Genomic DNA, 25,852 nt, shown 5'->3' with positions numbered 1-25,852 from the left:
GTGTGTGTGTGTGTGTGTGTGTGTGTGTGTGTGTGTGTGTGTGTGTGTGTGTGTGTGTGCGTGTGTGTGTGTGTGTGTGTGTGTGTGTGTGTGTGTGTGTGTGTGTGTGTGTGTGTGTGTGTGTGTGTGTGTGTGTGTGTGTGTGTGTGTGTGTGTGTGTGTGTGTGTGTGTGTGCGCATGTTCATGTGTGGAGTGGATTAGTGCACATCTGTTTGTGGCTGTTTCTGAATATCTGTGTGTTTTCCTATGTGTATATTTTGCTGTAGTGTGGAACCCCTCCCAGCAGTTGTAGTGGTGGCTGGTTGTCTTGGCCCCCAGCTGGGTGAGCCTGTGGTGGGGAGAGAATGTGGGGAATTCTGTCTCAACTGCTGGGCTAACTTTAGCTTGACCAGGGCCTTGGCCCGCAGGGAGAGGAGAGGACAAGCCTTCCAGAAGACAGGCCGGGTTTGGCAAAGCTTTTGGTCTGACTGGCTCAAAACGGTCAACCACATGTCAACCACAGAATATAGCAGGAAGGATAACAACAACATGAGCCTGGAAGAACATCTGTATACAGATGCTTACTGTTCACTTGTAGACACAGACGAACAGGGAATATTTAGATGATTCTCCATGAAGTGTGCATTAACTCCTCCTACCTCTGCTGAGTGCTGTGTGGGTGTTGAGGCTGTTGTTGGGTTCGTTAGTCTCAATTGTCTCAACCAGGTCAGTGTGTCTCTCTTCTCTCCTTCACTATGCTAATACATTGATATACACATACTGTATGCAGAACGTGTAGCCTGTGTACACATATGCTGTCATACACTGTTTATTACACATGATCTCTCTCTCTCCTGGGCCGTTCTGCCGCCCTAAGTGAGACAAAACGGTCGTCGAAAAGACACCTAAAAGATGTCTTTTCCGGACGTTGAAATCAGGTTCATTTTCGGTTCTGAATGAATGTTGAAAAGACGTCTTGTAAAGATGCCTATGTTTGGGCCAAATTAAGGCTGGTCCAGACCGGACACAATCTGAACCAAACATAGACGTTTATGATTGGTTCAAATTTGGTCCGGACTGGACCATAAACCAAAGTCTGTGGACATGGAAATCAAGGCCCGGTCCGGACTGCACCAAAAAATACCTCCAATCCAGACAGGACCAAAAAAAGATGTGTAAAAGATGTCGGTGTTGGTTCGTGCTTACTGGGGTGTAGCCTACCATGTCGACCCACAATGGAATTTTATGAATGCCCATCCATGTGGTAGTGTAGGCCCACTGTTTTTAAAACAAGCTGTTGCATTGGCTTTATTGGTCCTGCTTCCTGTGACTAATCAGTTTGGCTATTTAAGCTCTGAATATCAGCTCCCCAACTTTATCAGGAGGAGTTATCCTGAGCCTATTTGCAATGTGTTTGCACATCTTGAAATGCAGAAGTATTTTCTTTTTCGCTATGATCAGCTCGTAAAAAAATGACACATACAAACTTGAAACCACTGATCTTGACAATTTTTCCCACGGGATGAAACTCCTGGACAGCAGTCGTGAGTAGCCTGATTGTCCATTCCGTATTGTCCATTTTACTTTGACCTGTTTTTAGGACATGTTGTTTGTTAACGTGTCAGCGCATTTTTTATTTGATTTGGCGCCATTTAGGTGAGGCTATTTGATCGGAGAAACTGGCATGATGTAAAAAGTGTTTCATTATTACATTGTCGTACATTTTATCTCCAGCCAGGCCATTCTGTATGCTCTTTCTACCACAGGCAATATCTGTTACATGATTTATGTTAGACAATTTTTTGACGTAACGTTGGTGGAGCGCCACAGCAATGCATCTCTCCAGCAGCACCCTGGAGAGGCATGCTGGGAATGGACAAGATAAATATTTTGAATCCCTGCCTTTGACAAAGTGGGCACTGCTTATCACAGGGCGGCGTCAGCCCTCACCTAAAAAGCCCATATGCCACTGTTTGAGAGAAATCGTTTTTGTTTCTGGGCAGAATTATGTGAGGTTTTATGTGTTGTTGTTGGAGGAGCGTCTCAGTCAGTTTAGCTCAGAAAGGGGGCCGTCTAATGAGCGTGCCCGGCCCTGTCTCTCTCTCTCATACATACACGCATGCGCACAGGCATACTTATACAAACACACCAGAGGAGGCTGGTAGGAGGACCTATAGGAGGACTGCTGTGGCTGTCGGTGACGTTTAAGATGAGGGAGGATGATTTTTTTTTTATGACCATGGCCTTATTTCTATTACAGCATATTGGAGGACTGTCATTCATATTCCATTCACCCAGTTCAATGTAACAGCGATAGGTTTAGGCTACGACATGATACTTTAATTTGACCTATACCCATCATGAGGTTGCTACAACTTACACTCTTAGAAAAAAAGGGTTTCAAAAGGGTTTGTTGGCTGTCCACATAGGAGAACCCTTCTTGGTTCTAGGTAGAACCCTTTTTGGTTCCAGGTAAAACTATTTTGGGTTCAATGTAGAACCCTCTGTGGAAAGGGTTCTACATGGAACCCAAAATGGTTATACCTTGAACCAAAAAGGGTTCTAGATAGCACCTTTTTGTCTAAGAGTGTAGCCTATGAATTAAAGTTTACAGCGTAGGTGCACAGGTTGAGAGAATGTTGAGTAATCAAGGTGACAGACTGTGGCACATTCAATACCGCCTTGCACACTCTTGCCTGTATCTAGCTGATTTAGAGTGTAATCATTAGTCCAACAGTTGTAAACGAGAGTTTCTATTGGATAAATTCAGATGTTTATCCCTATTTCGTTCCATTTGCTTCTGTTTAAGAAACGTTTTTCAACAGAATCAGGGCAATGAATACACCCCTGATCACACGTAAACACAGTTCACTTTCATAGCAGCCACATACAAACAGCTCATTGTATATACAATTCCTTATCACAACTATCTACGCTCTCTCCTTTGCTTGTGGACTTCAGTGCACAACACATCAGCTGTCTGTGACCATGCGAAAAAAAACTTTCCAAGCCAAACCTTCATATCATGACCACTAACTGCACACAGCCTACATCGTTGTCACGTCATAGTCAACATAGCTACTACAACTAACACTTTATTAAACCTGCTACAATCATTCAGTTCAGTACAGTCATTCAGTTCAGTACAGTCAGCAGAAAGCAGCTTAGCAGTTACACCGGCGGGCCCCGGTGGCAATAACTCAATATAACCAAAAGCTTACCTTGACTTGGAAGAGTTCCAGTGTTGGATAGCCATAGCTATCCAACACACTCTGTTTGAGCCGGGTGTTTCAAATCAAATCAAATTTTATTGGTCACATACACATGGTTAGCGGATGTTAATGTGAGCGTAGCGAAATGCTTGTGCTTCTAGTTCCGACAATGCGTTAATATCTAACAAGTAATCTAACAAATTCACAACAACTACCTCATACACACAAATGTAAAGGGATTAATAAGAATATGTACATATAAATATATGGATGAGCGATGGCCGTGTAGCATAGGCAAGATGCTGTAGATGGTGTAGAATACAGTATATACAGTGGGGAGAACAAGTATTTGATACACTGCCAATTTTGCAGGTTTTCCTACTTACAAAGCATGTAGAGGTCTGTAATTTTTATCATAGGTACACTTCAACTGTGAGAGACGGAATCTAAAACAAAAATCCAGAAAATCACATTGTATGATTTTTAAGTAATTAATTTGCATTTTATTGCATGACATAAGTATTTGATCACCTACCAACCAGTAAGAATTCCGGCTCTCACAGACCTGTTAGTTTTTCTTTAAGAAGCCCTCCTGTTCTCCACTCATTACCTGTATTAACTGCACCTGTTTGAACTCGTTACCTGTATAAAAGACACCTGTCCACACACTCAATCAAACAGACTCCAACCTCTCCACAATGGCCAAGACCAGAGAGCTGTGTAAGGACATCAGGGATAAAATTGTAGACCTGCACAAGGCTGGGATGGGCTACAGGACAATAGGCAAGCAGCTTGGTGAGAAGGCAACAACTGTTGGCGCAATTATTAGAAAATAGAAGAAAATAGAAGAAGTTCAAGATGATGGTCAATCACCCTCGGTCTGGGGCTCCATGCAAGATCTCACCTCGTGGGGCATCAATGATCATGAGGAAGGTGAGGGATCAGCCCAGAACTACACGGCAGGACCTGGTCAATGACCTGAAGAGAGCTGGGACCACAGTCTCAAAGAAAACCATTAGTAACACACTACGCCGTCATGGATTAAAATCCTGCAGCGCACACAAGGTCCCCCTGCTCAAGCAGGCGCATGTCCAGGCCCGTCTGAAGTTTGCCAATGACCATCTGGATGATCCAGAGGAGGAATGGGAGAAGGTCATGTGGTCTGATGATTCAAAAATAGAGCTTTTTGGTCTAAACTCCACTCGCCGTGTTTGGAGGAAGAAGAAGGATGAGTACAACCCCAAGAACACCATCCCAACCGTGAAGCGTGGAGGTGGAAACATCATTCTTTGGGGATGCTTTTCTGCAAAGGGGACAGGACGACTGCACCGTATTGAGGGGAGGATGGATGGGGCCATGTATTGCGAGATCTTAGCCAACAACCTCCTTCCCTCAGTAAGAGCATTGATGATGGGTCGTGGCTGGGTCTTCCAGCATGACAACGACCCGAAACACACAGCCAGGGCAACTAAGGAGTGGCTCCGTAAGAAGTATCTCAAGGTCCTGGAGTGGCCTAGCCAGTCTCCAGACCTGAACCCAATAGAAAATCTTTGGAGGGAGCTGAAAGTCCGTATTGCCCAGCGACAGCCCCGAAACCTGAAGGATCTGGAGAAGGTCTGTATGGAGGAGTGGGCCAAAATCCCTGCTGCAGTGTGTGCAAACCTGGTCAAGAACTACAGGAAACGTATGATCTCTGTAATTGCAAACAAAGGTTTCTGTACCAAATATTAAGTTCTGCTTTTCTGATGTATCAAATACTTATGTCATGCAATAAAATGCAAATTAATTACTTAAAAATCATACAATGTGATTTTCGGGATTTTTGTTTTAGATTCCGTCTCTCACAGTTGAAGTGTACCTATGATAAAAATTACAGACCTCTACATGCTTTGTAAGTAGGAAAACCTGCAAAATCGGCAGTGTATCAAATACTTGTTCTCCCCACTGTACCTGTACATATGAGATGAGTAATGTAGGATATGTAAACATTATTAAAGTGGCGTTATTTAAAGTGACTAGTGATACCTTTATTAAGTCCATTTATTATGTGGCCAGAGATTTGAGTCTGTATGTTGGCAGCAGCCTCTCTGTGTTAGTGATGGCTGTTTAACAGTCTGATGGCCTTGAGATAGAAGCTGTTTTTCAGTCTCTCGGTCCCAGCTTTGATGCACCTGTACTGACCTCACCTTCTGGATGGTAGCAGGGTGAACAGGCATTGGCTCAGGTGGTTGTTCTCCTTGATGATCTTTTTGGCCTTCCTGTGACATCGGGTGTTGTAGGTGTCCTGGAGGGCAGGTAGTTTGCCCCCGGTGACGCGTTGTGCAGACCGCACTACCCTCTGGAGAGCCTTGCGGTTGAGGGCGGTGCAGTTGCCGTACCAGGCGGTGATACAGCGGTGATACAGTTTCAGTAGGCTAAACTAGCTAACTGCATTAGATTCTAGCTAAGTAAGTGAAAGTGAAAGTGAAAAAATATGTTTGTTGTTTTTATCATAAATCATAAATGTTTTTATCATAAATCTTCAATAATGTTTCAACCGGAGAATTCCTTTGTCTGTAGAAATGCAATGGAACTCTCACGTGAGCGCGCGTGATCAGCTCATGCCACTCTGGCAGACCTCTGACTCATTCAGCTCTCATTCCCCCCTCCTTCACAGTAGAAGCATCAAACAAGGTTCTAACGACTGTTGACATCTAGTGGAAGCCTTAGGAAGTGCAATATGACCCCATAGACACTGTATATTGGATAGGCAAACCTACAAACCTCAGATTTCCCACTTCCTGGTTGGATTTTTTCTCAGGTTTTGCCTGCCATATGAGTGCTGTTATACTCACGGACATCATTCAAACAGTTTTAGAAACTTCAGAGTGTTTTCTATCCAAATCTACTAATAATATGCATATATTAGCAACTGGGCCTGAGTAGCAGGCAGTTTACTCTGGGCACCTTATTCATCCAAGCTACTCAATACTGCCCCCAGCCATAAGAAGGCAATAAATAGGCCATAGTGGCGAAGTAATTACAATATAGCAATTAAACACTGGAATGGTTGATGTGCAGAAGATGAATGTGCAAGTAGAGATACTGGGGTGCAAAGGAGCAAGATAAATAAATAAATACAGTATGGGGATGAGGTAGATAGATGGGCTGTTTACAGATGGGCTATGTACAGGTGCAGTGATCTGTGAGCTGCTCTGACAGCTGGTGCTTAAAGCTAGTGAGGGAGTTATGAGTCTCCAGCTTCAGTGATTTTTGCAGTTCGTTCCAGTCATTGGCAGCAGAAAACTGGAAGGAAAAGCGACCAAAGGAGGAATTGGCTTTGGGGGTAACCAGTGAGATATACCTGCTGGAGCGCGTGCTACGAGTGGATGCTGAAGGCGGGGCTTTACCTAGCAGAGACTTGTAGATGACCTGTAGCCAGTGGGTTTGGCGACGAGTATGATACCATTCCATCAATTCCATTCCAGCCCTTACAACGAGCCCATCCGCCTATAGCTCCCCCCACCAGCCTCCTCTGACACACACACTCACACACAGTTTAAAACGTACTCAAATACAAAGGCACACAAAAGCCACAGCTCTCTGAGGGCTTGTATACCGGTGCCGGAGACTTCTATCAGTCTGAGAGAGGTAGAGAGTGAGGGAGGAACAGACAGAGAGAGAGGAGGAGGAGGAGGAGGAGGAGGAGGAGGAGGAGGAGGAGGAGGAGGAGGAGGAGGAGGAAAGAAAGGTAACTGCTTGGCTGGCTGTGTGCGTGGTTAGAATTCCTAATGAACATGTGTGTGAGTTTGACTGAGGAGCAGGCACCACCAGCAGCAGACCTAGGGGACAGTGCCCTGCTCTGTGTCCCAGCCAGAGAGACTGATCCGGGGGAGAGTGGACAGAGCCTCAGCCTGTCTGGTGGTAACAAGATATTCTCCCTAACAGGCTGGTGATCATCATGGTGTCTCGGTTGATCTAAGTTGTGGGCTGTGATTGGTGAATGATGTGGAAGTGGGTAATGAGATAGATTGTTTTCCAGATTAGAGTGGAAGTTTTCACACACACACACACACACACACACACACACACACACACACACACACACACACACACACACACACACACACACACACACACACACACACACACACACACACACACACACACACACACACACACACACACACACACACACACACACACACACCACTCCCAGTCAACATTCAGTGCAGTGATAGAATCAGAGAGAATTTCTTCTGGAGTAACGGTTGGTTGGCTTGCGTACACACACACACACACACACACACACACACACACACACACACACACACACACACACACACACACACACACACACACACACACACACACACACACACACACACACACACACACACACACACACACACACACACACACAGGCTGAGCCAATGTGAGCGGCCCGACTTTCACTAAGCCAAATGACATCTGTAAACAGAGATCAGAAAAAGAGCATCAATCCATGTGGGACTGCTTTTATATTGACTTTATTCAACTGGCTTTGGGTCGCCAGGCAACAAACACAAACAGTCTCTCTTTGTCCCACTTCCCAACTGTCCTCTGGCATTAACATGAGTCGTTCTCTTTCAATAAGGACTGAACAGGGTTACCTATGATAATTATTACTATGCTCATTAGAGGAGCGTATGCTTAGCTTTACAGTGTTACACCGGGAGAGCACAGAGACTACAGACATCACACACCTCAGGCCTGTTACAGACGAGCTGGAATGACAACACGGCTAAACACTCCCAAACAGGGAAACAGATCCCAATCAAAGGTGTTATCACGTGCTCCACTTAGGCAGTTGTTTATCTTATAACTTGTCCTTGTGGTAAAAAAATGATGTGGGTAAAACAAATCAAATCAAAATCAAATCAAATTTTATTAGTCACATACACATGGTTAGCAGATGTTAATGCGAGTGTAGCGAAATGCTTGTGCTTCTAGTTCCGACAATGCAGTAATAACAACAAGTAATCTAACCTAACAATTCCACAACTACTACCTTATACACACAAGTGTAAAGGGATAAAGAATATGTACATAAAGATATATGAATGAGTGATGGTACAGAACGGCATAGGCAGGATGCAGTAGATGGTATAGAGTACGGTATATACATATGAGATGAGTACTGTAGGGTATGTAAACATAAAGTGGCATAGTTTAAAGTGGCTAGTGGTACATGTATTACATAAAGATGGCAAGATGCAGTAGATGATATAGAGTACAGTATATACATATACATATGAGATGGGTAATGTAGGGTATGTAAACATTATATTAAGTGGCATTGTTTAAAGTGGCTAGTGGTACATTTTTACATAATTTCCATCAATTCCCATTTTTAAAGTGGCTGGAGTTGAGTCAGTATGTTGGCAGCGGCCGCTAAATGTTAGTGGTGGCTGTTTAACAGTCTGATGGCCTTGAGATAGAAGCTGTTTTTCAGTCTCTCGGTCCCTGCTTTGATGCACCTGTACTGACCTCGCCTTCTGGATGATAGCGGGGTGAACAGGCAGTGGCTTGGGTGGTTGTTGTCCTTGATGATCTTTATGGCCTTCCTGTGACATCGGGTGGTGTAGGTGTCCAAAGAGCGTATTAAAAGTACGTATCTCGGGGGCTTCGTAGGTGCAAAAACTCGACTTACCCAGTTGCGGCCCACTTTTTGGAAGAAAACCATTCGATTTCGTCTCTACGTTATATTGGCATCGAACATGTCACCTTCCCTAGGAGAGGGGGTGACCTCGACTATTTATTGTTAAAAACGAGAGGGTGTCTGGATCTTTAATTTAAAGACCCTTGCTCCCTTCGGTCTCAACGTAGACTTTGATCTGAAGCCATTCTTGTGATTATTGTGATTTTGCTATTGTAAATGTTTGTAGGCTTACGTAGCCAAATTGTATCTATGATCATACTCTATCCATTTATGTTTTTTGTATGCTATTTTAATATGAGAATTAACCAATGATATCAGGCCACACCCGGCCATGATTACAGACACTTGAGTGTCTTTTGACACTATATAAACGAGTCATCCAGCAGTGTTTGTCATTATGCCCTGATGAAGACAGCTTGTCTGTCGAAACGTTGGACATAAGTATTTTTGCATCTGAGCTCCTAGAGTGTGCAGCTCTGCTTTATTTTTTTAAGTGTTCCACTCCGCTAGCCAGCACCTCGCCTAAATAGGTGTGCGTTTCTTTCGCCTCTAGATTAACACGCCTAATGATACCACTGCCTTTTTAGTCTGTCTATCAACCTCTCTCTCCTTCTCGTTCTCTGTCTCTCTTGTTCTTTCTCTCTCTGTCCCCCCCCCCCCTCTCTCTCTCTCTCTCTCTGTGTGTCTCTCTCTCTCTCTGTGTCCCTTTCAATCTCTCTCTCTGTGTCCCTCTCTCTCTCTCTCTCTCTCTCTCTCTCTCTCTCTCTCTCTCTCTCTCTCTCTCTCTCTCTCTCTCTCTCTCTCTCTCTCTCTCTCTCTCTCATTGCATGCATACAGTGAAATGTTTCACAGAGATGTTGAAGACGCTAATGTAGTTGATCATGTGGACGGTCGTGTGACGGTGATGGCCTTAAAGCAGCAATCAGTAGTTGAAACAATGACAAAGGATGTGCCTCCCTGTTTCAGTAAAAAGTTGAGGGGTGGGGCTGGAGAAATGTTACCACTCTCATAGACAGAGCTCTGTATGAAAGGACAGACCATCCATGATATCAAAATGATAGTTTGAACCATGTTTTGAGGCTATATAGTGTTTGTTTACATTTTACTTTGCTTACGAACATTGGAGTAAAACAAGCTCATATTTTGGGGTTCTGATAGAGTAACGACAGTTTAACTAAGCTCATGACGCATGAATAAGTTATATTCTTTAAGAATCAATGGGTACATATGATTCATTTATAAGTCCGCGAAAATGAATGTAGCAACTGCAGATTGGCACTTTAAGAGTCTGCTTCCCACGGCAGTGTCACCTCCTCATCCCTATTTAAATGTCCTCCTTAAACGTCACACGTGGTTATTATCTGGCTCTAGTCTAACACCAGCAGCAGTCAATGCTAAATTTCAACTAGTGACATGGCTGGTAGAGGATGGGAGACAGGCTGGTGGGGTGGCAGGGTGCGTATGCGGAGACATCTCATGTTTCCCATGCTGATATGACTCGTGTGTGAGGGGGTTGGGGGTGTGTGTGTGAGGGGGGTGGGGGTGTGTGTGTGGGGGGGTGGGGGCGTGTGTGTGAGGGGGTTGGGGGCGTGTGTGTGAGGGGGGTGGGGGTGTGTGTGTGAGGGGGGTGGGGTGTGTGTGTGAGGGGGGTGGGGGTGTGTGTGTGAGAGGGGTGGGGGTGTGTGTGTGAGGGGGGTGGGGGTGTGTGTGTGGGGGGGTGGGGGCACGTGTGTGAGGGGGTCGGGGGTGCGTGTGTGAGGGAGGTGGGGGCGCGTGTGTGAGGGGGGTGGGGGCGCGTGTGAGGGGGGTGGGGGTGTGTGTGTGGGGGGGTGGGGGCACGTGTGTGAGGGGGTCGGGGGTGCGTGTGTGAGGGGGTGGGGGCGTGTGTGTGAGGGTGGTGGGGGTGCGTGTGTGAGGGGGGTGGGGGTGCGTGTTTGAGGGGGTTGGGGGCACGTGTGTGAGGGGGGTGGGGGCGCGTATGTGAGGGGGGTGGGGGCGCGTGTGTGAGGGGGGTGGGGGCGCGTGTGTGAGGGGGGTGGGGGCGCGTGTGTGAGGGGGGTGGGGGCGCGTGTGTGAGGGGGGTGGGGGCGCGTGTGTGAGGGGGGTGGGGGTGTGTGTGTGGGGGGGGTGGGGGCGCGTGTGTGGGTGGGGTGGGGGCGCGTGTGTGAGGGGGTCGGGGGTGCGTGTGTGAGGGGGGTGGGGGTGTGTGTGTGAGGGGGGTGGGGGTGTGTGTGTGAGGGGGGTGGAGGTGTGTGCGTGAGGGGGGTGGGTGTGTGTGTGTGTGTGTGTGTCTCTTTGCAGGCAGGAATTGTTGTTTTTATTTGAAGTTGAGGTCACCCTAAGTGTTTTGGGCAAAGGGGGTGTGTCTGGCTGGTTGTTTTGGGCAAAGGGGGTGTGTCTGGCTGGTTGTTTTGGGCAAAGGGGGTGTGTCTGGCTGGTTGTTTTGGGCAAAGGGGGTGTATCTGGCTGGTTGTTTTGGGCGGTGTCTGAATGGATGTGTTTGTTTGTGATGTTTGCTGAATTGTATACTACTTACTACTTATTCATGCAGAAGCAAAGTGGAGGTCAAACGTTTCTATTTGTGAGAGCGTGTGTTCTGTAGTAGGGAGTGTGTGTTCTGTAGTAGGGAGTGTGTGTTCTGTAGTAGGGAGTGTGTGTTCACCATGTTCTCCGTGCTCTCTGCTCTCCTCAGGGTAATTATTATAATCTTTTTTTCTCCCTTTTTCTCCCCAATTTTGTGGTATCCAATTGTTAGTAGTTACTGTCTTGTCTCATCGCTACAACTCCCGTACGGGCTCGGGAGAGACGAAGGTCGAAAGCCATGCGTCCTCCGAAACACAACCCAACCAAGCCGCACTGCTTCTTAACACAGCGCGCATCCAACCCGGAAGCCAGTCGCACCAATGTGTCGGAGGAAACACCGTGCACCTGGAGACCTGGTCAGCGTGCACTGCTCCCGGCCCGCCACAGGAGTCGCTAGAGCGCGATGAGACAATGATATCCCTACCGGCCAAACCCTCCCTAACCCGGACGACGCTAGGCCAATTGTGCGTCGTCCCATGAACCTCCCAGTAGCGGCCGGCTACGACAGAGCCTGGGCTCGAACCCAGAGTCTCTGGTGGCACAGCCTTAGACCACTGCGCCACCCGGGAGGGCTCAGGGTAATTTAAAAGGCGCTGACATGCCTCCTATGTTTGTGTGGGTCTACTTGGGGGCCGGGTTTTGATTGCACCAGGCAGGAAGGGCCTTTGCCCCCACTCCATGCCCAGAGAGGGGAGCCTTGGTCTGGATGTGGGGAGGGCTGCTCCTCCCTCCTCCTTCTCCAGGGTGGTAGTATTTCAGGCTCACTGGACAGCAGGGACAGGCTCGTAAGTAGAGGTTTAATTTCTGAGCCGCTATGCCGGGTGAGCCCTGGTCATTCAGCGAGAGATCAGCTCCGTGATTGATGATCCCCCAGTGCCAGGGGGAGAGGGGGGCGAGGGGGCATGCCACAAAGCGGAAGCAGGCTACATGTCAAGGCTGGTACAACCCGTTCTCCCCCTGGGTTCCCGCTGCCACCCTCTGCCCCTCTCAGCCAGCATTCATCCCTCTATACACAGCAGGCGCTACAGCCTCACACACTGCATAGGGCTGCAGTAAGAACATCTTCAGGACTCTCCCGCCTAATTTCTCACACTGAAACACATATCTTTGGTCCTTGAGGGCCACCACCCAGTAGGTTATTTTCAGGGGCCACAGATTGTGTTAGAGCTGCCCTCTAACATTCAGCTGTTGGAGGTGTTCAGTGTTCAGGCATCAACCCACTTGTCTTTATGCTCCTATTCTTGTTACATGGTCATGTTAGCAGGAATAGATGGTGTGGGAAAGACTGTACTGTATGTACCATGTGCTTATGAATGAATAATGTATAGCTTTTTGAAGTAATTTTTTTCAATGAGCTGGAGTGAGGGATGCTTGGTCGTTTGGCAGGGGGTGGTTGGGTCGTGTGGTATAAGGACCACAGAGATTTCTTTATTGGCTGCCTCGATTGGGCAATGCTCAAAGGTTTTAGAGAAAACATCTGATGGAGCCTTTGAGTGCTCCCAGAATGGCAATGTGAATAGCAGCTTTCATACCTCCTCTAGTGTGTGTGTGTGTGTGTGTGTGTGTGTGTGTGTGTGTGTGTGTGTGTGTGTGTGTGTGTGTGTGTGTGTGTGTGTGTGTGTGTGTGTGTGTGTGTGTGTGTGTGTGTGTGTGTGTACGTGTGTGTGTACGTGTGTGTGTACGTGTGTGTGTACGTGTGTACGTGTGTGTGTGTGTGTGTGTGTGTGTGTGTGTGTGTGTGTGTGTGTGTACGTGTGTGTGTGTGTGTGTGTGTGTGTGTGTGTGTGTGTGTGTGCGTGCGTGCGTGCGTGCGTGCGTGCGTGCGTGCGTGCGTGCGTGCGTGCGTGCGTGCGTGCGTGCGTGCGTGTGTTTGTACGTGTGTGTGTGTACGTGTATGTGAGAGCGGGGGAGGGGGAGGTGTGTGTGTGTTTTAGAGGTTTAACTGCGTGTGTGTCTCAAAGGTTTGGGTGTGTGTGTGAGTGGTTTGTGTGTATCCAGTACGTAAATAAATCTGCGCGTAGGCAAAAGGCTTTCAGGGGTTTTTTCACATGTTGACGTCTCAATCCATCACAGGGATTCTATAGAGCTGCCTTTTCATGTATTTATGTCAGGAGAGAGTAGGAGGGGAGGGAATAAACAAACACAGATCTTTTCTCTCTCTGTGTGGATCTACTTTGAAGGAGAGAAACCCCCCCACGTGTTCATTAAGTGTTGAGACGTGTTCAGGCAGCCTTTTTAAATCACATAGCACTCATCTGTCTGGGAATGTACTTTTTATGTTAGGTTTTTATGATGTAATTCTTCACTAGAGCCAAAAGGGTTCGCACACGTTTCATTAGACAGTTTGTGTTCTAATTTTGTAACTTTGGTCTGCACTGGTCTTACAAATACCCCAGACTTAATTAATACAGAGCCAGATGTACCAATACTTACTACCTGTGCTAAGTTTACACCTGCTATTTTTAACAGGGATCGGATGACATAAAAACCATGCAAAAAAGCGTCCCAATGGGCACAGTCAGTTCAACGTCTAGTTTTGATTTACATTTGGTTGAGTTGTCAAGTAAAGTGAATTCAACGTGTAACCAACCAACATTTTTACCCTGCCATTGGATTTAGGTTAAAAGGTCAAACATTTGTTGAAAAAAATATTACATTAATTACTTTTTGCAAATCAATCAGTTTTCCACGTTGATTCAACGGCATCGCATGACATTTTTGGGTTGAAATGACTTAGAAACAACGTTGATTCAACTATTGTTTTTGCCCAGTGAGGACCTTATTTGCTCCTATCTCATTCCTTAGCACAGAGTGGACAGACAGTGCTACAGAGTCAGACAGACTACAGACAGACCCACTGCCTTTGTTATAGCAGGCTAGCACAGCAAGCAGGCGTGTAGTCACTCTGAGTGAAGCAGCTCGACTGATAGATAGCACAGCACGCTCCTCAGAGAATCAGAGAGTAGCACTCTGTCTCCCCCCAGTGGTGCCGTACTGAACTGCATGGCCTCCTATGTTGTTATACAATCTATGATTAGTATGGGATTGGATAGTCCATAGGTAGTGAGTGTCCATGTGGGTGTGTATGGGTGTCTGTGTGTACAGTATGTCATTGTGTGTATGTGCGAGGGTGTTTTCATGTGTTTCATGTGCGTGTTCATGTGTCTGCACACGTGGGCATGTTGTTTGTCCATGTGTACAGTGTCTGTGTGTGGTGATGTACACAACACATTAAGAACACCACCTTTTTGCCCTCAGAGCAGAATCAATTCGTCCGGGCATGGACTCTACAAGGTGTTGGAAGGGTTCAACAGGGATGCTGGCCCATGTTGACTCCGATGCTTCCTACAGTTGTTTGAGGTTGGCTGGATGTCCGTTAGGCGTTGTGCCATTCTTGATGCACACGGGAAACTGTTGAGCGTGAAAAACCCAGCAGCGTTGCAGTTCTTGACACACTCAAACCGGTGCACCTGGCACCTACTACCGTACCCCGCTCTAAACCCCGTTCATCTACACTGATTGAAGTGGATTCAACAAGTTACATCAATAAGGGATCGTAGCTTTCACCTGGATTCACCTGGTCAGTCTGTGTCATGGAAAGAGTAGGTGTTCTTAATGTTTTGTACACTCAGTGTGTGTCTCTGTGAGGGTGTGTGGGTACTGACAGCCAGGGCTTACTTCAGGCAGGCCTAGGATCAGATGCCTCACGCACCTACACCGAACCGTCTGAATCAGGGCTCTTTTTGCGTCCCTGTCTTTTATGGGCTATTGGCTTTAACCGGGGGGCTTCGCGCAGAGGCACAGAGGGAAGGGGATATCATATGATGATGGGTCCATTGTTCCCAGCACACGTCCGTGCTCTAACGCACCGTCATAGCACTGTGATACTGGGCACCTCAGACTCACAGAGCACTGCTTCTCTAATCCACTGGCCCTGATCCTTCACCTCTGACCTCTTACCCCCGCTGGTCTGTTCTCGATACCTTCTCTCTCATCCTTTCTGTTTTGTCTCATCTCTATCTCTTTTCTTTTTCTCCTCTCCTCTCTTTCCACATTTCTGTTCTCTCTCTTCTCTCCCCTCTTCGCTCTCCTCTTCCCTGCGACTCTTCATCGTGTCATTGCAGTAAAGGAGAATGTGTTCTCCGTCAAGTTACCTGTCAAAACAAAGGTTAACGGCATAATAAATAAACAAATCCTTCTCTCCTCTCTCAGGAATGAAGCGTCCGTTCAGCCCACCCTCTGTGTTAAAAATGGAGGAGGACAGGAACGGGTTAGGAGTGGGGATGGGGTTGACTGTGGACAGCGAGGTGTGCTGTGACCCACAGGAGGAGGGTGTAGTCCTGGGGGAGCAGCCAGGTCCAGTTGGGGGCGCCCTGCCCTCCTCTGACCACAGCAGGCCCAAGAGGGAGAGGAAGCAGCGCAGTTACACACTGTGTGACGTGTGTAACATCCAGCTCAACTCCCCAGCCCAGGCCCAGATACACTACAACGGCAAGTCTCACCAGAAGAGACTCAAACAGATAAATAACGGGAAGATCCAGCACGGCAACACAGGTAGGACATCCCGCCCACTTTCTGCGCTATTCTGCAGCTGTACCCTACTCTACCCCTACACTGTTCGAAAAAAGGCTTTCAAAAGGGTTCTGCGGCTGTCCCCGTAGGATAACTCTTTTCAGTTCCAGGTAGAACCCTTTGTGGTTCCAGGTAGAACTCTTTTGGGTTCCATGTATAACCCCCTGTGGAAAGGGGTTCTACATGGAACCCAACAGGGTTCTACATGGAACCACAAAGGGTTCTACCTGGAACCAAAAGAGGTTCTTCAAAGGGTTCTCCTATGGGCACAGCCGAAGAACCGATTTTGATTCAAGATAGAAAACTTTTTCTATGAGTGTACAGTACCCTACTCTACTATAACACTCTGAGGCTGCTCACCTCTGTAATCCCTTACCAGCTGATGAGAGAAATGATAGAGTGCACACTTTTGACAAAGTGTGAATATGAGTTCTACCCCCCCAAGGACACATCAAGCTGCATTATATAACCTAGTAAGGTGCATCAGCACTGTGTTCTACCTGTTCCATCATACGTTCAGTACATTTCTAAGAGGACGCTGTGATAATGAGTATGACAAGTGAACATGGAGAGCTGCTACAGATGTGGGATCTTTATTTGATCGCTCTGTTGCAGGATAACTTTCCTGCAATGCAGGAATTGTATTTCAGGTTTAAAAAGGTTTCTGAAGTTTGTAATTCCCACATTGAATTTTCAGACATGACTTTCCTTTTCAGTTATTTTTTTTAAATATCAACCCCTACAAAAATGTTGATTAATTATAATCCACATAATCATTCACATTTCCTGTTGCTGCAGGATCATTTTCCTGCTGTAGCAAACTGGCTCAACCTGTATAGCAGCGTTGTGTCATGGCTCTCAGTACAGGAGTACTAGTGTGGTTTGAAGTGTGTATGGAAGTGTGTATGGAAGTGTGTATAGTGCAGAAGTGTGCATGGTGCTATATAGTCTTCCCTAGCCTGAGGCTGGACACAGAGGGAGGAGAACAAAGCTGAGTTAAGTCATTAATTGGCTGACTAATTAATTGCTGGTTATTTTAGGTCGTTCTGGTTCCTGCTCGCTCCTGGGTAGCTACAGCAGTGGCTGCAGTGGAGGTGCAGGTTTTCCCCGTAGATTTGAATATATAGTGAAACTGGCTACATGTTCAGAGGTTATTCCTTTCTGTCTCCCACTCTCTCTTTACTTGTAACCCTCCTACGCAGCTCGAAAACACTCTCACCAACCTGGAGAATCTGCTCTCAAACACTCATCACTCACTCTTGAATTCTCTATCTCTATTTCTCTCTCTCTCACACACACACACACACACACACACACACACACACACACACACACACACACACATGGACACACACACATCTCCGCATGAAAACTAGTCTGACCCACTTCAGGTGCAGAAATCTCGTACAAACAGCACATAATTACATAGCAACGGAGAGCACGGCAACGCTTGCCATGGCCACAGATTATTTGGCCCTGATTGGCTGCTGGCAGGCTGCTGTAGGCATGGTGGTGCAGTGTGTTTCTACTCCAACCCTATAGGGGGCAGCAGTGGGGCCAGACCCTTGAGATTGCCTGGGGAACCATGGTACATCTGACTCAGCACTACAGGCAGGTACACAAACAGTCAATAGTCACCCGCTTAGGTCGTTCAGATAACTGGCGTTGGCAGTTAGTATACACCTGTGATGGCTGTGTGTAAACACAGTGTAGCAGCAGTAATCTGGAAAGCAGAGAGATCACGATACACCCATACAAACATACCACCTCTCCTCCTCTCTTCTCCCATCTCTCTCTTACTCTCACTCTCTCCCTTCCCCTCTCACCCTCCCTTCACCCTCCCTCTCTCCCCCTCTCTCTCTCACCCTCCACCTTCCCTCTCGCCCTCTCGCTCTCTGTAGTCACACAAGGAATAGTCAGCTTAGTAATGCAGCCATGCTGCCTGCAGGTGTGTTGCTCATGTGGAAGTCCTTCTTTGCAGTCCTCCCAACCGTCGTCCTTTCCCTTTCCTGATTGCTTCATTGGTTCAGTGAGCCAGCCAGCACGCAGAGCCCAGCCCAGTCCAGTGCCTTGTGGCCAGTCAGTCTTTAAGAAGGATGGGCAGAATGAGGCCTGACGTGGCCACTGACCGTCACTGTCTAAGACCCGGGTCAGCTAGGGCATGGTCTGACTCAGACCAACACACACACACACACACACGCACGCAGGCTTTGTCCCCAGCACCCTGGCACAGCTCCAGCAGCGGAGAGAGATGGGGTGAGAGAGAGAGAGAGAGAGAGAGAGAGAGAGAGAGAGAAGGGGAGGGAGTGTGTGAGTGTGTGTGGTGTATGGTGCAGATTCCCTCTGACACACAGTCACAATCATGCAGCCTTATCTGTGCTCACCTTCTGCTGACTCCCACAGGCCCACGGCCTCAGCTCACACACACACACACACACATTGCAAACATGTGTGGATGTTTGCAATCTGTGTGGATGTTGAAGGGTGCGTGATGTGTGTTTACAGTATGTAAACGTATATTCCTGTGTGTGTGTGTGTGTGTGTGTGTATGTGTGTGTGTGTGTGTGTGTGTGTGTGTGTGTGTGCGTGCGTGCGTGCGTCCGAAAGAATCCTCTCCATGTCAGCTTGTGTTACCCTTCCTCTCTGCTTCATTGAACTGACAGAGCGTCCAGGCTTTTCTTCTCTCTCTCTCTCGTTCCCTCTCTTACACACATAATCTCTCTCTCTCTCTCTCTCTCTCTCTCTCTCTCTAAACCCCGACACAGGGTGATGGGCAACCACAGTGAATCTAAACAGGCTTTAATTTCAGTTTCAGCTGTATATGATGATACAACTTTACTTACCGCATTCAGGAATAATGCATTGTTACTTGTTATAAGCATGTATAAGCCCCTACTGTGTCTTCTAAATCAACTGAAATGTGTTATTTCTTTCTGTGTTATTTTGCTTTACATATTCTAAATGGCTACTATACTTTTTACGTTCCGTGGTCCTTTTGTGGTCATTTCGTGGTAATTTCCAAACCTCTTCAAACTACTCCTATAACAAAATAACAACTGAGAAACACATGATGCGAAAACAAGTATTATTTATTAAAAAATATGATATTGTATTATTTGGAATGCGGATGAACAATGTCCTGTACGGGCACGTTATTCAGTGTTTCCCCTTGTTGGACCGACGGCGGCGGCGGGCTCTCTTCTTAGTTGAACCACGGGGGGTCACCCACACGGGAGCGGTTTGAGCATCTTTACAGCCACCTGTCTCCCTCTCAGCTCCTCTCTCCTTGTGTTCATCTCCATGGAGCTCTAATGCAACCATTGTCTACGGAAAGAAAATAAACCTAGTCTTATTAGGAAAACAAATACATATTTTCATTCATGCTCCAAGGTAAAATGCCAGCAGTATATATAACTGCAATGGGTAAATGTCACTATTTGGACCAGTCTAATGTTGTTCCCAAAGCCTTTCTCAGACCCCCTCATACCCCGAATCGTTCCTTCACATCACATTACCTGCAGTAGTCCTCTGACACTGAAGGTGAGCAGCAGGCCCATGCCGTACAACCAGCAGCAAAGAGCCAGAAACATGCAGCCTACAGCCTCTATCCTCCTCTCTTCTGCCCCAGTAATCACTTCCACCATCTTCTTCCACACAAGCTCACTCGCTCCCGCTCTCTCCCTACTCCTGAGCTCAGCTACTCGGGTGCGAAGCGTTCTGAGGCTGGCCGTGGAATCACTGGTTGTCTGGTGCAAAGCACTAACGTCTCTGTATTTCTGGTCAATGCTGTTTCTGGTCTGGGTGGTAGTGGCCTTGTCCGAGCCACAATGGCCCACAGGGCAGGAGCCTATCTCCTGTTTCTGTAGCATGAGGCAGCTTGATGTATCCCCCCTGGATAGGACACAAGTCTGTCGCAGGGCCTTAACCCCAATCCATCTCCTTAATGTGTGCCAAGCTGAGAGGCACCGATGCCCATTTTCAGAGTCTTTGGTTGGACTCGACCGCGGATAAACCACCCGACCTTCCACCCTCAGGGCGGACACTCTAACCACAAGGCCACTGAGTCGGTAAGTGTTGTTTGTAGCTACCCGGGTCGCAGTGGGTTCCGAGCTGACCATAACACAAGCCTCTCCGGGGCACTTGTACAAACTGTGTCCAGTGGTCTCGCTGGTGTTCTGTTTGGTCCGGGGTTGTTGATGGAAGTTGATGGTGCTGGTGTTCAGGTCAATGTGAGGCGTGCTGGCCCACCGCCTAATGCCGATGGGGGTCATCAGGGCATCCCGAAAAACCGTGCCGTCCAGGTGTTGTAATGCCAAGATTACATGCACCAACAAATGAATACTGATAGAGTACAAAGCCATCTCTCAATCAATAAACTGGCTGAGCAAATTCAAAAAGCAACTACTCTCTACAGCGATAGGCGAGTTGTGGTGTTCAGAATGCTTGATTGGACTGTTGTGCCACAGTGGTCTATGATGTCACAGAGGGCATCCAACATGTTACCTAGGTTGAAGATAACTAGCATGTCACCCCACCCTCCTTTATGACATCATTGCAATATAGATGCGGTAAAAAAGGTCAATTGAACTCAACCAATCAAAGGAATGGTAGAGCATGGTGCTAGCAGCGCCAGGGATATGGGTTCGATTCCCACGGTGGACCAGTACGGGGGGTGGAAAAACGATGGAAATGTATGCGGTAAGATTGTCTGCTAAATTACTATAATTTAGGCTATTGTTTAGATGTGTTTTTCACACTGTCTTGAGGTAAAAATCACGGTATAATGCATGAATGGATGTCAACCCCAACACATGTTAAAGTCATCGTTCCCAATCAACTGCATCACAGTTAAAAACGACAGACTACCATCAGTGATTTCTGTATGCTAGGTACGCTAACCAGCTTACACGAAAGGGAGTTAGCATTGAACAGTCACTTCTTCTAAACCTAAAAAGGGACAACTTCTACATGGTATGCAGCAAAAACAGCCAAATATATGCAAATCGGATTTAAGTAGCTACATTGTGGGTCTGTTACAACACATAAATCATGACGGGTTTGACGAATATCCACTTTGTTCGATCGGATTTGTTGAATGTCCCAATCTGATCAATGCAGCGTGAAAACCATAGAGTTCATTTAATATGTACTGTAATAGGATGTCTTTGTTGAAAACTCTGGTGTTTCTCATCCTAAAGCTTGTTCTCCATATTCCTTTTCAATGTTTTAAATGGTGAGCCAACATGTTCTGAGCACTTTTATCTCCAAAACTAGTTTTGTATTGGCTCTCTCTTGTCTCTCTGCAGCAGATATATAGTGAGCAATATGTTTGGAACATCGAATTTGCAGTACAATTGCAGTATTGAATTGCAATACATATAGAATCGCAATACATATCGTAGGTCCTTGGCAATTCCCAGACCTACTGTTCACCACTGCCCCATAAAGTACCAGCCACCATGGTCTCTATTCGTCTATTGAGGGAGCCAGACCATAATCCCCTCTAATTAGGATCAGCATGGCCATCGCCCCGCTCAAGGACGGCAGCACCAGCCAGCCAGCGCCTCCCAAAATATTTTGAGAGCTAATTAAAAGGGGCAGGGGGTGTTGGGGGACATACCGCTCCCTTGACGTAGAGTCTGCCGGGGCGGGACAGGTCCACGTGGGTGAGATGCATGGTGGGATAGGTCATCCTCTTCTTTATTTAGGGTGAGGCAGGGAGGGAGGAGGGGGACAGTGGCTTGGTCTGATTTGACCTTAAGTCACTAGAGGGTGTGGCTTTATCTGATTTGACCTGATGTCCCTAGAGGGTGTGGCTGCTCAGACCACAGTAAAGGCTGTGTCTGTGTCTGAGTTACTATTGGTTATTTTCTGCTTGGCATCTCTTTTCATATCTTCGAGCTTTGAGAAAACGTGCTATTGTGGTGTGTGTGTGTGTGTGTGTGTGTGTGTGTGTGTGTGTGTGTGTGTGTGTGTGTGTGTGTGTGTGTGTGTGTGTGTGTGTGTGTGTGTGTGTGTGTGTGTGTGTGTGTGTGTGTGTGTGTGTGTGTGTGTGTGTGTGTGTGTGTGAGAGAGAGACTGCCTCTACCGCTTTCATGGTTCTGATCTTTTTCCTATCTCCACGGCCTAGGATAAAGCTTGTTGTTGTGATGTGTGTGTCTGCGTGTGTGAGTCAGTGTGTGTCTCTTCATGGACCCTGTCTGTCTGTCTGTCTCTATCTCTCTCTCTCTCGCTCTGTTTTAATAAAGCGTGAGGGATTGGATTAAAGGCTGGGATTTTCTGCATGAATGCATTTGCGCATCTGCGTTTTATTTTTGTGCCGCCTCGCCATTTTCCCATTTTATTTCTTCCCTGTGGAGGAAAATGACTTTCCTCGCTCACTGTGCCTTTGGACATGTGTGTGTCATAGTGTGTGCTTGTGTGTGTGCATGTGCTTGTGTGTGTGTGGACGTTTGTGCATGTGTCATGTTGTTTTCAGCAGCGTCGAGGCACACCTTAAGCCCTGAGTATCACCAAATGTGGCTAGTCAGTCCCTGATTGGTCCATCTGAAGTGTCTGTCAATCTGTCAGCTGCATAATATATCCCTATGCTGTCTGTAGAAGACTCCAGTGAAAGACTATTACTAATATAATCTCTAATACAGGAACCTTCCCTGTCTCCTCATAGCATATGCAAACACTTTGGCTGTGTAGTCGTTTAGCTGTGCACTCTGTCTCTGCCCCCCTCGCTCTGGGGTTTGGTCCTTCGTGTCCCACCGGTTTAGACTCTGGGAAAAGGTTGTGTTCCGGATCGGCACGCAGGGCCCAGTGGAGCGGGAAAAGTCTGGAGCAGGGAGACCGTAGGGAGAGGAGAAGGAATAGACCACCAAACGTCGGTCTGTCTGTCATTACTGTTTACCACTGTCTGTCTGTGTGTCTGTCTTTGTTGTTTACCAATGTCTGTGTGTCTGTCTATTGTTTACCAATGTCTGTCTGTCTATTATTTACCAATGTCTGTCTGTCTGCTTGCCTGCCTGCCTGCCTGTGGAGACTAGGCTGTACTCACTATTTGTTATTATCTAGTATAAATATCCAAAGCATATCCAAGGGTTTTGTTGTCACACAGCGCTCTGTCAAATTGATAGAACATTCTGCCACTTTCTTAAATGGCACAGAATATCAATCCCTGCATTTCCTCGGTTCCCTTTTTAATGCATTTTCTCGCTTATCAAACCGACCTCATGCAGTGTTCAACCATAGAATTATATATCTTTGTGTTCAACATCCTGTTACATTATCTGTTTGTGTCACGACTGTCGTTTAAATAACTGGACCAAGGCGCAGCGTGAGTACATTTTATTGCTCGTGAAACTTTAAAAAATAAAATAAACAACAAAGATATAACGATCGTGCCAAACGTAGCGCACAAAGGCACTCACACAAAACAATATCCCACAACGCAGGTGGGAAAAGGGACACACTAAGTATGATCCCCAATTAGAGGCAACGATATTCAGCTGCCTCCAATTGGGAACCCTACTCACACACCAACATAGAACTATAATAACTAGAAAAAAAACCTAGTCACGCTCTAACCTATTACGCCATAGAACCCCGAGGGCTCTCTATGGTCAGGGCGTGACAGTTTGTAATGGATGTCTAGTCATCATTACCACCTTGTCTGTTTGGTTGCACCCCGCTACTGGAGTCCATTGGGAGATGTCCAGCCCTCCACCCCCTCCACCGCCTCCACCCCAGGCCCTTGGTGAGAAAGCCCAAAGAAAGGCTGTGTTTCTGGGCAGTGCACAGCCTCACTTCCCCCTCTCTCCCTGCAGCATATTATCCATACTCCATCCATTTGTTTTTCACCTTTATTTAACCAGATAAGTCAATCGAGAACCAATTCTCATTTACAATAACGACCTGGCCAAGAGGCATAACATTGTAACAGTGAACAGGACAACACAACAAATAAATAAAACTATACAGAGGAAATGTACAAATTCGTCAAATATACAACAATAAGAAATTCACACTGGGTTTGAGTAGAACAATTCAAGGTGTAAGAACATTTTAAAGATAATACACAACGCAGAGGATGAGAGGTCAACAGAGTAACGGTCAATGGGGAAAAAAATAAAATAAATAAATAAAATAATCTGTAATATTAATGGGTCAGAGACATGGGAGGAATTTCTGTCCGTACATGGCCAGTTCTCATTGGTCCAAATTGTTTATACATTGAACATGAAATAGGATACTTGTTATTTGGCCGTTTTATTGCAAGGAATTCTAATTGGTCAACCACAGGCTAGGGCTGGGTTATAAAACTACATCCTGTCTCTTTGTTCTGTGGAGAGAATCACTGAGGACAGGGGAGAATGAACATCTACAGTTGAAGTCGGAAGTTTACATACACCTTATACAAATACATTTAAACAAAAAATTTCACAATTCCGGATATTTAATCCAAGTAAAAATTCCCGGTTTTAGGTCAGTTAGGATCACCACTTTATTTTAAGAATGTGAAATGTCAGAATAATAGTAGAGACAATGATTTATTTCAGCTTTTATTTTTTTCATCACATTCCCAGTGGGTCAGATGTTTACATACACTCAATTAGTATTTGGAAGCATTTGGAAGCATTGTGATGGCCACTCCAATACCTTGACGTTGTTGTCCTTATGCCATTTTGCCACAACCAGAAGTATGCTTGCGGTCATTGTCCATTTGGAAGACCCATTTGCGACCAAGCTTTAACTTCCTGACTGATGTCTTGAGATGTTGCTTCAATATATCCACATAATTTCCCTGCCTCATGATGCCATCTATTTTGTGAAGTGCACCAGTCCCTCCTGCAGCAAAGCAACCCCACAACATGATGCTGCCACCGCCGTGCTTCACGGTTGGGATGGTGTTATTCGGCTTGCAAGCCTCCCCCTTTTTCCTCCAAACATAACGATGGTCATTATGACCAGAGGACATTTCTCCAAAAAGTATGATCTTTGTCCCCATGTGCAGTTGCAAACCGTAGTCTGTTTTTTTATGGCGGTTTTGGAGCAGTGGCTTCTTCCTTGCTGAGCGGCCTTTCAGGTTATGTCGACGTAGGACTCGTTTTACTGTGGATATAGATACTTTTGTACCTGTTTCCTCCAGCATCTTCACAGGGTCCTTTGCTGTTATTCTGGGATTGATTTGCACTTTTCGCACCAAAGTATGTTCATCTCTAGGAGACAGAACGCGTCTCCTTCCTGAGCGATATGACGGCTGCGTGGTCCCATGGTGTTTATACTTGCGTACTATTGTTTGTACAGATGAACGTGGTACCTTCAGGCGTTTGGAAATTGCTCCCAAGGATGATCCAGACTTGTGGAGGTGTACAATATTTTTTATGAGATCTTGGCTGATTTCTTTTGATTTTCCCATGATGTCAAGCAAAGAGGCACTGAGTTTGAAGGTAGGACTTGAAATACATCCACAGATACACCTCCAATTGACTCAAAGGATGTCAATTAGTCTATAAGGAAGTAAGCAAACAGGAAACCACTCACCCAGAAGCGGCGCTCCTAGTGGCCGGAGACTTTAATGCAGGGAAACTTAAATCAGTTCTACCAAATCTCTATCACCATGTTAAATGTGCAACCAGAGGGAAAAAAATTCTAGATCACCTCTACTCCACAGACAGAGATGCGTACAAAGCTCTCCCTCATCCTACATTTGGTAAATCCGACCACAACTCTATCCTCCTGATTCCTGCTTACAAGTGACTCGGTCTATAAAAAAGTGGTCAGATGAAGCAGATTCTAACTACAGGACTGTTTTGCTATCACAGACTGGAACATGTT

The 25,852-nt window shown here is 46.5% G+C and overlaps 1 protein-coding gene across 1 annotated transcript in view; it reads left to right on the top strand.

Annotated features, from left to right (window-relative positions):
• LOC139564757 (zinc finger protein 385C-like) overlaps nucleotides 1–25,852 on the top strand; it is a 196,710-nt gene that overhangs the window by 68,766 nt on the left and 102,092 nt on the right. The window contains exon 2 of the mRNA XM_071384547.1: nucleotides 15,668–16,009. Within this exon, the coding sequence (XP_071240648.1) occupies nucleotides 15,668–16,009 (342 nt within the window). The remainder of the gene's footprint in view (nucleotides 1–15,667; nucleotides 16,010–25,852) is intronic.

This window comes from Salvelinus alpinus, chromosome 36, assembly GCF_045679555.1.
Source record: "Salvelinus alpinus chromosome 36, SLU_Salpinus.1, whole genome shotgun sequence".
Lineage (NCBI taxonomy): Eukaryota > Metazoa > Chordata > Actinopteri > Salmoniformes > Salmonidae > Salvelinus > Salvelinus alpinus.
The sequence above is the reverse complement of the archived record's forward strand: the minus strand, read 5'-3'. Positions and strand labels throughout refer to the sequence as shown.